We start from the raw sequence: 15,413 nt of genomic DNA on the forward strand, positions 1-15,413 counted from the left end.
GAACAGTGCACAGAGAGGCAAGTGTGTGTGTAGGCTTTATAGGATCTTGACGGTTCAACAACACTTCGTCACCTTTCACTGTGGCAGGGCAGGATGGAGAGATAAGCTACGCCTGCTTTCCAGAGGAACAGAAACTGTACATTGCTAATATAGTAAATCAGGAACTGGTTAAAGACAGATGGAAGTGAGGAAAGCAGGAACTCATTGTGGAACAGGAAAAAACACAGGAACTTGTTCAAGACACTGTGTTTGTCACCCAGACACTCTTAAGGTTCATCATAAGTCTAGCAAAGGACATGAACTGAAATACATCATCATGGAACTACTGCATTTGGTTTTACCATATTAGGTAACATATAATATGTGCCACTACATTCTTCATCTAAAAGCCCAAATACAATATTAAAGGGTGTACATCTAAATTAAACATTTGCCGCCAAATAATTTGCAAAACATTATGATTTGTGTGGAAACATTTTCGTTATTAAGATTTGTTTTCCTTTCTCTTTCTTGATCCTCCTTAGCAACGGTCATTACAGTCCTTAGCAACGGTCTGTTCTACTGGATTTCCAACGTGTCACATGTTCTGAATCGACCAATCAGAACTTCATTCAGCCTCCGTATTGTTTATGGTTGAATGTGGGCCGCGAAAAAAAATGGTATTCTTAAGTGGGCCCTGAGTTGAAAAAGGTTGATAACCGCTGATATAGACTATATCAAAACATGTGTTCTTACATCATAGGAGACCAAGAGAGACGTGTGCACTGGATGAGCATTTAAAGAATAAAATGAAAGTTACCTTCTGTCTGCTCCAATCAGGAAGTACATCCTTTACAGTAGGTTGATTTTCTGTTCAGTTTCACAGAGCACAAGCTACAGGGATCAAATAAACATGTCCCGATAGCACGAAGCAGCAGGACCCTCAATGTGTCGCAGGAGTTTCCCTTATGGGTCAGAAATCATCAGACTTTAAAACATTAAAAATCATCAGGAATCTAAATGATCAGTCTATAGTAAGACCTGCCCACATATAAAAGCATCATAAGTATTGTAGACTGTCTGATCAGAGCACACTGAAACATGAGGTACAAAGTATTTATTCAGCTGCAGATCAGAAAGTTTCACACATGTTTTTCATCAGAGAAATATTCCACACCTTTATTCTGATGTTTAGGACATAAAATAATAATGGTACAAAAATATTTTTCTGTTCACGGTAAATCACAAAGAGTTGGCCGGGGAACACAAAGCATGGTCGTTAATAGAGTTCAGTTTATGAGTCGCCTCCTAAAAGCAAAATGAGAGCAGTGCTTCCAGAAGAGAAGCTGATCTAGCTGAACACCTAGACGACAGCTACCTTTAAAATAAAATCTGCATTTATTATGTAAAGAAGTCTATTGTTACTGCCTTAGTTTCACAACAACTGGGAATGTGGCGGCATAAACAGCAGGTCGGCCATCTTTGGAGAATACCAGCGAATGCAACCATAAGATTAGTTACAGCGAGCTAAACAGTGATAACCCTTTTAACTATACCTGTGAAAAAGATGTTTAAAATGTGAGCATAAAGGATTTATTTGTGATGTAAAGAAGTCTATTTTACCGCCTTAGTTTGAGCCGCTGAGCAGCAATGCCATTCAGAATTAATATACTTTTTCTGGCAATATTATATAATTTGTTTTTTGCATCCATGAATTTATACAGAATATAATGATTCTGTCCATAAAACCAAATACCTTGACAGAATAACATCCTACTGATCACTGGTTCCAAATATTGTCAGCTTGCAACCCTTTAAAATAAGGCGTGTATAATTACAAACAATAAGTAGGCTAAAAGTCTAACACTTTACCATTTCAACCAAAGAGTGATTTTCTTTTCTTTATTTTGATATTTAAGGGTTCAAATAAGTACAATTATGCAGTAATTCACAGGAAAAACAGCAAAGATTAGTCCATAAAAAACGTAATTTGTGTGCAACAGATGACTTGTGTTCCCTTTTTTAATAATTATCTCACAGCCCCTCCAACGTTATCATAATGCGACCTGTTGGGGACCCGACCCCCCATGTTGGAAATCACTGCTTATCACTGGAGCAGCACGTTGCCCCTTGAATTTTCCCTTATTGTTGTTCCTTATAAAATATGTAAGTGCTTTCTATATAGCCATTTTCATATCATGTAAATCTAAATTATCTGAAGCTTTTTTCTTTGTGGTCAATTCTTTCAATTTCTTTGTTATGCACCAAGCAGGAAGCGCAGCGTCACCGGTAATGGTGAACGAGCATGTGCTGGAGACTGTTGAACAGTTCACGTATCTTGGCTCAACAATCAGTAGTGACCTGTCATTAGTTAAGGAGATCCCGACTTGTATTGGCAAAGCCGCAACGTCTTTCAGTCGTTTAAGCTCAAGAGCCTGGAGCAACAAATACCTCACCGAGCGCACTAAGACACGCATCTACCAATGTTGCGTGGTCAGCGTCCTGCTGTATGGTTCCGAGGCGTGGTCAACTTACGCGCGGCACGAAAGAGGGCTAAATGCTTTTCACATGCCTGCGCAACATCCTCGGGATCACATCGCGGGACAAGGTCACGAACGAGGCGGTGCTGGCGCGTACGGGCAGCAAGACAATGTTCCAAACACTGAAGGTCAGGAGGCTGCGGTGGCTTGGTCACCTTCGCAGAATGCCAGATGGCCGCCTGCCAAAGGACATCTTATACAGCGAGCTGAGCGCTGGTTCCAGAGGCAGAGGACGACCACTGCTGCGCTTCAAGGATGTCGTAAAACGTGACATGAAGGCCCTGGACATTGCGACGGATAACTGGGAGAGGCTGGCGGAGGACCGGACGAAGTGGCGCCAGCAGCTGCGCGAAGGTGGTGACGGACTTGCTCAAAAACGTGGACATAGTGTATCTCTCTGATTGCACTGTACAATCTCTTGTAGATTTTTCTTGCCAATAAGAATGTTTCGTCACGCAGCAGTGAGGAGTTAAAACGCCATCTGGGAGCTCTAGTGGGGACAGCCCTAAGTGTGACAGAACAGTAGATGGGTTTGTGATCAGTCCATGTAACTGGTATATAGAAAGCCTTCCGAACATTATGAAATAGATATTTGGACGCAAAGAGAAAATCTATCCTAGAAAAGGATTAATGTCTACCTGAGAAAAAAAGAGTAATCTTTTATGGAGGGATTCATCACACGCCAGATGTCTATCATATTTGTTTTGGCCACCCACCGGCGTAACGCATCAGAAGCGAGACGTTGGTCTTTACTCTCTGCCCCACCCGTTCTATCCATGTTGCTATCCCATACTGCATTGAAATCTGCACCCATAACCAGACGAAAGCCTGTGAGATCCCGTAGAGTTTTGGTTAATTGGTCATAAAAGCCAGCCTTGAAAGTGTTGGGAGCATAGTAGGGGTGTAACAACTAATCGACTTAATCGATTAAAATCGATTACCAAATTAGTTGGCAACTAATTCAGTCGTCGATTCTTTGGTGACGTCATCACATGTGTTCTACACCCCGTTAAGCTCCAACGTTATCGCTCTTTTTTATCGGTACAGGAGACATTTAAAACATATTTCATATGTATTATTGCTACATAAACATTATATCGCAGTCTTAGTGTCGCCAACTCAGTTTCTAATATGCAATATGACTACAAAATGCGTCTATAATGTATTTTCGATCTTCCCAATTCAGACGAGAGATCTCTCCCCCGCCTGCTTGCGAGGGGGCGGGGCAGTTTACACACACAAGCAGGAGATGGCGGAGAGAACGCGCTCCGAGGTGTGGTTAAACTTTAGCCGTCTCGATGTGGACAATGCTCGTTACCAAAAGTGCAATAACAGTTTATCATATAAAGGCGGTAAAACGAGCAATTTGTCTAAACACTTAGCAAAAGTGCACCACATTCAGACGGAGGAATGCACCGGGTTCGACTGTCTTTCTAGTAGCTCTGTAGCCCTGTCCACGAGTAACGTTTCCACGTCAGGTGTTATGTATGCTAGCAGCAACACACAGTTAACTCAGTTATAAAAACATAGGTTAATGATTAGAGGTAACTGAGTTATTTTGTTAAAGTTTCAGCTATTCGGTTTACAGTTCTGTCATCACATTATTTAATATGATTTGTTAAAACATTGTTGTTTCTTTTGATGTGAAATATTATGCATTTAATTAAAATAAAAAGCAATGTTAGTTTTGTTCACAATTTGTTGAGTTAGTTTACCTTATTTCTTGTCAAAAGAACCGTTAATACTATCGTTAAAAGGACCGGATCGATAAGCAGTATTGATATAAGTAGTAGTACAGTTAAAACCTTAACGATCCGAATAATCGATTAATCGTTTCATTAATCGATAGATTAATCGATTATCAAATTAGTCGTTTGTTGCAGCCCTAGAGCATAGGCAGAAATCAATGCTATATTCTGCCCGTCCAGACGAATCTTGGCAATGGCCAGTCTCCCCTCTTTGTCTGTCCAAGAGCCGATCAGATCAAATTTCAGCTTGCGCCTACAAACTATCATCACACCCTTGGTCTTCGTAGGAGCAGACGAAAAGACAATAGGGTGATAGAGCCTATTTGCAAAGCGGGCCGCATCCTTGTGGAGTAAATGTGATTCCTGTATCATGGCAAAGTCAATATTTCTCTTATGCAAAAATCCTAAAAGAGTGGTCCTTTTATGTGGGATATTCAGTCCCCTGGCATTAATGGAAATCAAATTGAGATTAGTCATAAGTAAAGAAGTGTAAGAATACAATATAAAGTATAGTCACCTCAACAAGCAGGATATGGTGATCTGGATCCCCAAAAAAAACTTCCCCAAAAAAGAAAAAACATAAACAAACTCAAAAACAACCCAAGAAAAGTGAGGAGATATGTCCCTCCTCGGCATTCCTGATAAGTCCCTAACTGGACAAATAACTCAGATCTGGGAAATGTAACTGCCTAAGAAGGGCAGCACCATCACCAACCATTAGATCAGCTGATATCTGTTAATTGCTAAACAATAATCTAACGAACTGCTGAGCAACACGTCAACGTAGTGAGTCATCAGAACACATGCAAAAGATCCATCGCAACATCAAATAATCAAGAGAAAAATGTAAATGTGGGCAAGTAACATAAGAGCATGTGAAATAAACGAAAAAAGAGATACAACGAGATAATAGTTTGTACCACTTTGACATGGAATGTCGATATACGCCCAGCCATACAGCCTGCCCAACACCCACACCCATACTCGCACCAGCACTCTCCCACCAAGCCTATACACATCAGCGTCCGTACACTCTTAACTCCATCCCGCGTATATAGGAACAAACACAGGCCGCGCGCGGCCACCACGCCAATCATACATCCACGAGCACGGATGCGCAGTTATGGCACTTTGGTATGGCGGCAAATCTCTGTCATAAATCGCGAGGGCATATGAGATCCACGCGAGCACAAGTCAAGCAGCCGTGGACATATATTATTTTCGCGAGCACTAAAACGGCACTCGCGCGAGAGCAATATTGAAGCCTGCAGGGGAGAAACATGCCTTGAGCATGTGCAGCATCTACATGAGCTCTCCTTGGTCTCCTGCGCTCTCGCGAGCAATTCCTGCTCTTCTGCTCGTGAAACTCTGGCCTGCTCTCGCGCGCGGAGAAATGTTAGGAAGTGGGCTTACCGTGTCCCAGTAACACCAAATCTAATTGGTTACACCTCTCCTCTTTTATGATTGGCCGTTTTCAAATGAAGAGGGATATCGGAGCGGGAAAGCCCCGCAGAAGAAGAATGGCTGACGACAAGGAGGTACGTGCAAAAACCGGTACTTTTAGCTATGCATATAGAAAACAATGGTTTAACATAACTATCATTTTATCTGCTTGACGGGCATTTAAGATATTGACATTGCATTATTTACAAGCCACGGTATAAGAAGAAAGTGACACAGCTGTCTGCCCGCAATAATAAAAGTTAGCTAAAGTTAACTGTTAGCAGATCTGGATAAACAAGACGACATGTCTTTGCACTGTGATTGTGACAATCAATTTGACTATTTCTTGTTTGTGTCTGTTTTAGATAGATAGATAGATAGATACTTTATTTGTCATTGTAACAATTACAGCGAAATTACATCGACTCAAAGTCAAAGTGCCAGTGCGCAACAACAAGACAATAATTTAAAAACAGCAAGACAGTATAGACAGTATAGTAAGACATGATCCATTTACACTTGAAGTGTTATTTGTCTAAAGTGTTTATGTGCATTGTCCCTATTGAAATAAATGATTAAATGAAAAATGCTATCTATTTTAACAGATAGAGTTACAAAATGCTGCCAGGCGTGTCGTTGAGTTGCTGAGAAGTGCCTTGGCTGAACCAACTTCTCAAAATCGTAAGTAAAACTAGGGGGAGATCACTTGTCTTCACAGATTCATCTAATGGTCAGTCGTTTACAAAAAATTACAGCTGCAGTCTTGGCCGGAGGAAGCACGCCGAGGTGTTTCAGTGACAGTTTTACCAACCTATATTAAAACCAGAGTGAAAAACTGAATTTCCCCATGGGGGATAATTAAAGGTTCATCTTCTTCTTGTTCTTCTTCTATTTATTTTCAGGGCTTGTGACTATCTGGGTAATGTTTAATTAATGAAGCCTTTATATATTCTAACTACTTTACGTATTTAGTACTCAGTTTATTTAGATTCTAGGGAATCATAGACATCTTTAAATTGTGTTCACAGATGAAGTACAGGTTCAGGGAGAGCAGGTGGAGGTGGGCAACAGACAGTCTACTATACAGGGACAGCAGCAGTCTGCTCTTGGCAACAGGCAGCAGGCTGGGACAAGGCAGCGTCAGGCAGTCCAGGGGCAGAAGCAACAAAGGACCCCTGGCTTTCCTTCTACAGCAGGAAATACAGTGGACCAAAATATGGCCAGGTTTGGATCCGTTAGGAAATAAAGATAGTTCTGAACTGAATTGCCATCGTAATAACTCGGCAATTGGCTATAATTCAGCGTATTTTTTCATAGAAATTAACGCTCTTCAGATTGTTTAGAATGAATATATTGTATAACAGCTTCTTAAATGCCTCTCTTACACATTGTTTTCAACTCCTCAGGGCTTTCCCCGGCCTATTCAAATCGGGTAAAAGTTATACCCCATCTCCCAAAAGAAGGGCTGTTAGGTCAACCCCAATCCAGTTCTTTCTGCTCAATAAGAGCACAGAAAGAACACCAAAGTCATCGGATGAAATGGTCCTTCTCCAGGCTGGACTCGGCAGGAGGACTCTCAATATCCCCGAAAATGCTGACCACTCCCAGGTAAGATAGAAAAAATAATAAGGGGAGGAGTCAAGATAATATAAGAAGCACTTTATTGATCCCAATTTGGGGAAATTTTTTATGTATTACTGTAGTTTCCCAATCCACTGAAGTACTACTGGTCACAAATCAGCTTCAACAGTGGTGACATGTGTGGAGGGTTATAGTTCTAACTGCACACTTGTTTTGCTCTTCCCACATAGATATCATATATACTTATGGAATCATATTCCAAAATGGTACCATTGGAAGGGGCCTGGATGCTACATAAAGCTGCTGGTAAGATACAATCTCCCTTATTAAATTCAACTGTGGTCTAGTATTTCTGCAGTTAAATCCTATTTATACCCTCTATCTTCTCCTACAATAGCTGCTCTTATAATAGCTCATTAATGCCCTTGATGGTTAGCATATTTACCTACCCTCTTGTTTTTAGCAATCCATGAGAAAGCCTAACACTGCAAGTGTGCATCTTGTTAAAATCAACTGCCTCCCCTAGAACATTCTGTGCATTAAATAACATCAACTTGTTTGTATTCCCACATAGGAGGATCAGGTCAGCGGAAATTAAGTGTTTTGGCACCTGAGGCAGAGGGTTACACGGGGGCCTACCTTGCCAAAGCTTTAGGTGGAAAAGGCTGTCTCTATATAATGCCCATCCAGGACACTTTGGACACCTCCCCCTTGCCCTACTCATCGAAGGAGTTCGAAAATATGCCAAAAGCCAGATGTGCCACGTGTCATCTAAGCATGCCTGTCCAGCTGTTGGCTTTACATGCACAAGAGTGTGAACCAAGCAGCTGTTCTGACCGCATGGATCTGGAACCGGTAATGTTATTCCACAAATAGCTATGCAGGATCATTATCATCCTGAATCGACAGCTTTTTTAACTGGTTACGATTTTCAGGATCTGGACCCAGATTTAGATGAGTCTCCAGCTACAAGCAATCCTGGGAATGTAAGCTCACTAATATTGTAGGTGTTTGTTTCTAAACAATTTTCATTGTATGTGTCATTAATTGGCAGTCTTTCTACATTTTATTATAGGCTTCTCCAAGTGTGCTCCCGTGTAGGACCTCCTGTTCTAAAATCGATATTAAGGTAAAATCAGGGCATTATTTATCAATTACATTATTGCAGATGATGAAGGTTTCTGCGTCTCAGTAATTCACTTGAATATTTGCTCTGCTTTTCTGTGTTTTTAAAGGTGGCCTGTCCATTGTGCTCAGAGTTATTTCCTGAGTATTTGGTTGAAATACATGCCAGCACTTGTAGAGAAAGGTTTTTTTTTCTCCTATTATGCACATTCTTTATATAATTTTTTCTTGCGGTGTTAGATATTGTAAACCATGATTAAGGCATGCCCCATTGAAATATTTTTTCCCTCATCAGTACATTGCAGTCGACACAAATTATCGATTTGGAAGAACATGCCAGTGAAGAACTGACAGGGCGAGAGAAAAGGTAATATGCTTCAAATGTACCTGTAATTGCTTATTTTAAACAAAAACGTCCTGCAGTTATTGTGTTCACTATTTGTGTTAATTGTACTGTTCATCAGTTGCCCTGCATTGTTATTGTTATGCCTTGAATATCATTTAAAAGACGCCACTTTACATCAGTCAGGGGTCGTCAGTTTACTCAATGATACAAAAGGGGTCTCTTAAGGGAAAACGTTTTGGATCCAGTTGTCTAATCAACTTCTAATTGTTTCCTTCAAGTCTTGCTGAAGCCATCGAAACACTTAGTGGACGAGTGGACACAACAACACTCTTTAATGTTAGTGTCACTAGGGAGGACATGTTTGAAAGGGGTTTAGGGCAGTGGAGACGTCAGAAGAGGTCTTCTCCCAAAAACCCTCTCCGAGTGTCTTTCATTGGAGAGTCTGGAATTGACCATGGGGCTCTCAGGAAAGAATTCTTAACAGGTATATGTTTACTTCCTTATAATAAATGAAAATATTCCTCAGTGTGTGGCGGTTCTCTGGTTGCATGCAATTTCTGTGCTTGCACAGGTTAAGGGCTTTGCATGACGCATGCTGTACTTTAACATATACAGTGGTCTAATTGAGATTATCAATGTATTGATCCACTTTTCCTTTCAATTATAGAAATGATGGCAGGTGTTGAAAGGAAGTTTTTTCAGGGAGGGAGTACAGGGAAAACCCCCAACTACTCAATTACTGACTACCACAAAGAGCATTTCAAGTATGTAGAATTGTGTTCTGCAATGTCTTTTCGATGTTTATTTCATTTATTAATAATGTCTATGCATTGATTAAACTTTGTTAATGCAGGACAGCTGGAGAGATTATGGCAGTCAGTATAGTACAAGGTGGTCCTCCACCTAACTTTTTCAGAGAGTGGTGCTATGGATACATATCCACTGGGGAGATTCATAGAGATTCCATTTCCAAGGAAGATGTTACTGATCCAGAGCTCAGCCAGCTTATGGAAGAGGTAATATTTGTCTTCTCCTCAGATATTAAGCGTCTTTGGGTCTAGAAAAGCGCTATATAAATCCCATTTATTATTATTATTATTATTATACTCCTTCATATAACATGACGTTTGTTTTAGTATGGTTGACACACACACCTCTTTGTAGTGTAATTTTTTTTTAATTCTTAAAATAAGCTAAGGCTCCCATGACTTACTGTGTGATACTGTTTTTCTAATTGCAAAGGTTGAGATAGCTGAACCTGAAGCTATGTACGACCTTCTGGATCGGATAACAGCATGCGGGTACAGTGGTCTTGCAACGTGGGAGAGGAAGGAAGACATAATAAAGTATGTACATATGCTAAGTGATTTAACCCATAACAACCCATGTTTGAAACCAATCAATTATTCCTTTACACTCATACTTCATATTGAGTGTGCAGTCACTCTTTCCCTTTTTTATGTATGATTTTATATTATTGCTGTTATCTGTTACTGAATTATAGGGCAATTATCTTGCACTCATCGGTCCGCACTCTACCAATGCTGCAGCAGATATGCTCAGGCATGAAGCTGTATGGCTTGTGTGAGATGATAGTACAACAACCACAGCATTTCAGGGATCTGTTCGTCGCTGGCCTTCATGAAAAGGTCAGTATTATGTCTCTAGCTGATTTTACCACTGAATTTCAAACCTTAACCCTTTAACAGCCAGCGCCACCATTTGGTAGAGCAAATTTTGTGTCTTGATATCCCGTTGAAAAAATGTTTTAAAAGTTTAACTACCTGATTCAGCCATCTCTACTATTTGGTTGACATGTTATGCACAAAACAACCTCTAGATGTCACTGTGGTTAGAACAGAAAGCCATTCAGCTTTCCACTGAGAAAGTTGGCATGCTAAAAAAATCACTGCTGAAGAAATCACTCTTTTTGGTCAACTGTTGTAAGGTAACCATATCATTTTTGACATATTTTAATGTCAGAGCACTGACTGAACATAATTAGATAACTTGATGCACAAAAAAAGTTTTTAACAAACTAAACTAGCAATATAACTTTTTCAGAGTTTCAGAGATGTTTTCCAATACAATATGGTAAATAGATAGATTCATGGTAATATTACTACATCTTATATTACATTATTACTACATCTATACTGCCTTATGAGTCTCAGAGTGAAAGAGTGATAATAATTTATATAGCAGCTTTCATGCATGGCATACAGCCCAAAGTTGCACACAGATGAGCAAGTTAGGCCAACACAGGATATAGACATTTGCTGTTAGGCCAGTGGTTTCCTGTTAGGCCAATTCAGCATGGACAGTAAGATGAGCACGTTTTTTTTTTGTATTAAAAACACTTAACATTACTTTTTATATCAATATCAATATTGATACCTTTTTTTTTTAAATGTGCTATGTGTGTCCCATTTGATAAAAAAAATGCAAACAAATAATTTTTCCATAGTTTTTTTTCTTGGTCTGGCAATTAAAGGGTTAAGCTCATCCAACTTTGAGCATACATCATTTTGTTTTTTCATCTCTCCAAGCCGGATGCTGAATTCCTGATGGGAGCCATATCTCCAGTCTTCAGCGAGCTGGGCTCGCTGCGACGCCAGAGTGAATCGAAGATTGTTAACTTTTTACAAGACTTCATCCAACACATTGAAGAAGAAGGTGATACTACTGCCCTGACATTTTATAAACGTATTTGTTCTTGAATTTTACCCTCGATTACGACAGGCAACTCAATGACAGCTTTGCATACCCTTTTTATTCATGTTTACATGTCTCAGTTTAAACACAACTTTGCATTCATGATGGTTGCGATGAAACAATGACAAGTAAAGCAGGACTGGCTAATGAGGTTTTTCTTCTTCAAAATATCCACATAAAAAAACTATTTAAAAACAATAGCCATATTTATTGACATTGCTTAGGTGAATATATGCATTTCTTTGTATTCATTTTCAACTTGTTTTTAGAGGAAGAAAAGAGCTTCGTGGTTGAAGAAAGTGATGAAAGAGACTCAAGAGAGACAGAGTCTACAGGTGAAGCGGCAAAAGATGAAGAGGAGATGAAGGAAAAACCCAAGATCACTGTTGGTTGCTTCCTTCAATGGCTTACGGGGCAGGCACACGTCCCCATCACCTCAACAGAGAGAGAGATGTTTAAAATCTTAATTGAGTTCGACCATGATTGCAGCGTGCGCTATGGTACACACACGGTATGCTTTCCCGTAGTGAATGCATGCTCCAACTCCATTACCTTTCCGACAAGGCACCTCGGCTCATATCCAGAGTTCCTGAGCATCATAACACAGGCTGTTATGAGTAGCAGGGAGTTTAGCCGCTCATAAGAGTCATAGAATCGATGTTTTCTGGATTAGGGTTAGACATTGTTTATTGCACTTTATCTGACAAGGTTTTCATTTGTTTTCATTTGTTCAAGATGAGAATACAGTCAAACTTTCAAGTGACATACTGTTCTAGTCAAAATGTTTTGGAAACAAATGGTGAAGTTGGGGAACCATTATAGTTTTGAGCTGTATTTTGTGTCGATTGTTTCAATTTAATTGAATAAAAACCCAGTCACCCGTTGTGCCAAGTAACTTTACTCTTTCATGAAATCGGCATCATGACTTATTTTACTCTTGGTACTTAAGTAACACTTTGAACAAAGGAATTTTACTTTTACCTCATCTGTTTCATTCAAGGGAGCTGTATTTCTTAAGAGCCACATCTTTCAGCTACATACTCACGGCAGAGTAAGTACAGTTCCTTGACCGGAGTGTTTGGGTCAATTTGCTGAAATACTGATTGAAGTTCAGTTGTGTCTTCTGGACTCAAAGGGCAGTCGAATTCGGGGACGACAATCCCTGCATCCTCTTCTTCTCCATCGTGGTCAGCAGCAATTTCCCAGTCAACATCTGGCTCCTAATAACCATAACAGAGGTTTTGAACACTTTGGTGAAATAAATGTCTTATAAACAATATGGAACAATGACATCAAGTAATAAATTACTTTCTTTCCCTACTCTTGGCATGACCATTTTCTGGGCATTTTATTCAGTTTGTGTTATTTTAACTGTAAAAATAACACAAACTGAATGAAATGCCCAGAAAATGGTCATTCCAAGAGCAGGGAAAGAAAGTAATCTTTTGACAATGTATATTACACAAAGTAAATGGTAAGTAATTACTATCGTGGGATTGCCCACAGTACTGAGTATGTAAGTCGCTTTGGATAAAAGCGTCTAACATGTGACATGTATTGTAATACTGAAACGAGATCAATACCTCTGGGCTCTCCGGCTGATCAATGTTTGTCTGCATCAGTCCAAGTTGCCATAACTGCTCTGGACATTGGTTCCGTTCAGTGCTGAGTGGATGATGGTTCCAGCCTTCTGTAAAAATCCCCAAGTCCATCTGAAGTCGGGGAAGAATGATGTAGTGCACACAGAAGAGGTCGTCTGTTGATGAGATATCGAGCAGACCATCCTCTTCGAGGGAAAGTAGTATCGCAGAGTACTTGTTGATGACAATGACTCTTACATCACGCCAAAGACGCTCAATCCTATGGATGAAAATACATGGTTTAGGGAAAACCAGTTCAAGTGATCTATTTTCATGCTGGCCTAGCATGGGTTAAGTGCAAGGTGCTTGGTCTACACATCAGATAAGTTCACCTCACTAATTGAGTTACTAAAGATGCTGTAATTTACCTCTGGTTATGAACACTTTTACCAGAGATGAAGCTTCCACGGTCGGTGCCGCGAACCGAAAACATGAATCTCGCGATCTGTACGTTTTCTACTCCTTGGTCTCCTCTGACCCTGAAATGTACACAGTTGACCAAAGGACTGTCAAAGAAAATACTCATCCAAAAGTGTCACAGTATTGATCTAGTTCTCCAAAGACTGCTTTTTTCTGTGAATTCACCTTAAAGGCACTCCATGTCTTTGTGTTGCCTCTAAGAAGAAGCCATAGGCTGTTGACGCACAGTTGTTGGTCGAAGCACCTAAGTACATTACCTGCAGAAAAGCAGAGAATATTTAAGAATAGGGCAATTACACACAATAACTAGACAACATTCTGTTAAACTGTGTATTATAGGGAAAAAAAGGCAGAGATTAAAGAATTCCTGTTGCAATAGAAATAAGCAAACAATACTGACATACAGTATACTGACTCATAATACTTGTGCAGCAAAAATAGGCAATGCACAAAATCTCCTTTATATCTACTTTGACTTTGCTGCTTCCTTTTTAGTCCATACACTTTCTCCATTTGGACCAAATTCCTTAAGCAAAGCCAGGACACAGCGTTGGGACCTCTTTTGTGGTTTTAAGTAGCTAGTCGGAAACTCGTACAAAAAATACATGTTTGTTTAATGTGTGTCTACTGAAGTGAAATGCAGTCTTACCTTTCTCGAATACCCGTCCACTCCACCAAATAAGACAATGTTATAACTGGAAAACCAAAGAACACACTGTTATAGCACTCTGGAATTGAAACACTGATTCTCCAAAACTGGGACATTACAAAGAGATTATTTCTTAATCACTTAGCGAAATATAAATACCACTACCGTATCAATTTGTGGTTGGTATCCACGTGCACAAGCGACAGAGGCCCTCGCACTGAATATGTTCTCCTCACAACACAGCCCAGACTAGCCAGTCTGGAGAGGATGCCTATGGAATCCACTCGATGCATTGAGGCAGCCATTCTTGTCCATTGTACACGTAGACCAATGGATAACAACCGTCCTTTGACCATTCGGTATCCAGCAGTGGGCATGTCATTCTTGATGGATATGACCACGTTATCCAACTCCTCATCACTGATGGAGCTATACATTTCTGAAACAGATAAGCCAAACTCTCTCATCCTTCTAAAGACTGTGCTTGAAGAAACACCTAGCAGCTTAGCAATGCAAGGCACCGATAGGTTTGTCCCCAACATCTCAACCAACTGCTGCCTCTCAATTTCAAACTTAGGACGTCCTCTTAGACCAATAACTGATCCCACTGCTGTATTTGGGGCTTCTGAATCTAAATATTGCCTAAGTAGTCCAAACAGCTCTTGAAGAGCTTGGATTATTCCTTGCGGTATGTCAACATGTCTCGAAAGTGCTTGCAGGAGGTACAGCTCCTGGCGACATGCAAACTCCAGGAAATCCAGGTCAAGTGGTGCTCGAATGAGTGCAAGCTCAAACTTCGACAGGAGTCTCTCCAGGATCTGCCGTTTCAGAATATGCTGTGAAGAAAAATAAAGTATTAAATAGTATTTAATTATATATTTAAGAAATGTGGTAAATCTTTATTGAAACAATTATGTCAAATACAGAATAAGGCACATAAACATCATCATAAACGTTCCAAAAAATAAACTGAGGGCGTTTGAACAGAAAAAAAAGAGGTCATTCAGAAATTAAAGTGCCAAGAAACTTGCAAAATTCTTGGTCTTTTTTACATTTGCATCATTTTAAACTTTTTTTGTATAGTATTATTTATTTGAGAAAGGCAATAAAAACTGGGGACATTTTGAAAAAGCGACATTTGTGAATAAAATATTTTGCTAGAGTAATCAAAATTGTTAATTCCAAATTCTGTTTTTGAAAGCTACATTTTATATTATCATGTCAAGA

The 15,413-nt window shown here is 39.9% G+C and overlaps 2 protein-coding genes across 2 annotated transcripts; one reads left to right on the top strand and one right to left on the bottom strand.

The window, feature by feature from the left end:
- Window positions 1-1,022: 1,022 nt before the first annotated feature.
- LOC307017509 (uncharacterized protein) lies at window positions 1,023-12,098 on the top strand (the record flags this gene model as incomplete). The annotated part of the gene is made up of 18 exons (XM_079694861.1): window positions 1,023-5,805; window positions 6,316-6,391; window positions 6,739-6,934; window positions 7,117-7,318; window positions 7,522-7,597; window positions 7,866-8,146; window positions 8,227-8,277; window positions 8,367-8,420; window positions 8,527-8,600; window positions 8,712-8,783; window positions 9,041-9,246; window positions 9,430-9,526; window positions 9,616-9,778; window positions 10,005-10,108; window positions 10,267-10,411; window positions 11,312-11,438; window positions 11,747-11,862; window positions 12,042-12,098. The coding sequence occupies exons 1-18, from the start codon at window positions 5,728-5,730 to the stop codon at window positions 12,096-12,098; spliced, it is 2,175 nt and encodes a 724-aa protein (XP_079550987.1). The 5' UTR covers window positions 1,023-5,727.
- On the bottom strand, window positions 11,783-14,623 carry LOC307017510 (uncharacterized protein; the record flags this gene model as incomplete). The annotated part of the gene is made up of 6 exons (XM_079694862.1): window positions 11,783-12,141; window positions 12,523-12,697; window positions 13,061-13,337; window positions 13,486-13,596; window positions 13,703-13,794; window positions 14,423-14,623. The coding sequence occupies 6 exons, from the start codon at window positions 14,621-14,623 to the stop codon at window positions 12,107-12,109; spliced, it is 891 nt and encodes a 296-aa protein (XP_079550988.1). The 3' UTR covers window positions 11,783-12,106.
- Window positions 14,624-15,413: the final 790 nt, after the last annotated feature.

The sequence above is a fragment of the Notothenia rossii genome (assembly GCF_949606895.1).
Source record: "Notothenia rossii genome assembly, contig: SUPER_8_unloc_1, whole genome shotgun sequence".
Taxonomy (NCBI): Eukaryota; Metazoa; Chordata; class Actinopteri; order Perciformes; family Nototheniidae; genus Notothenia; species Notothenia rossii.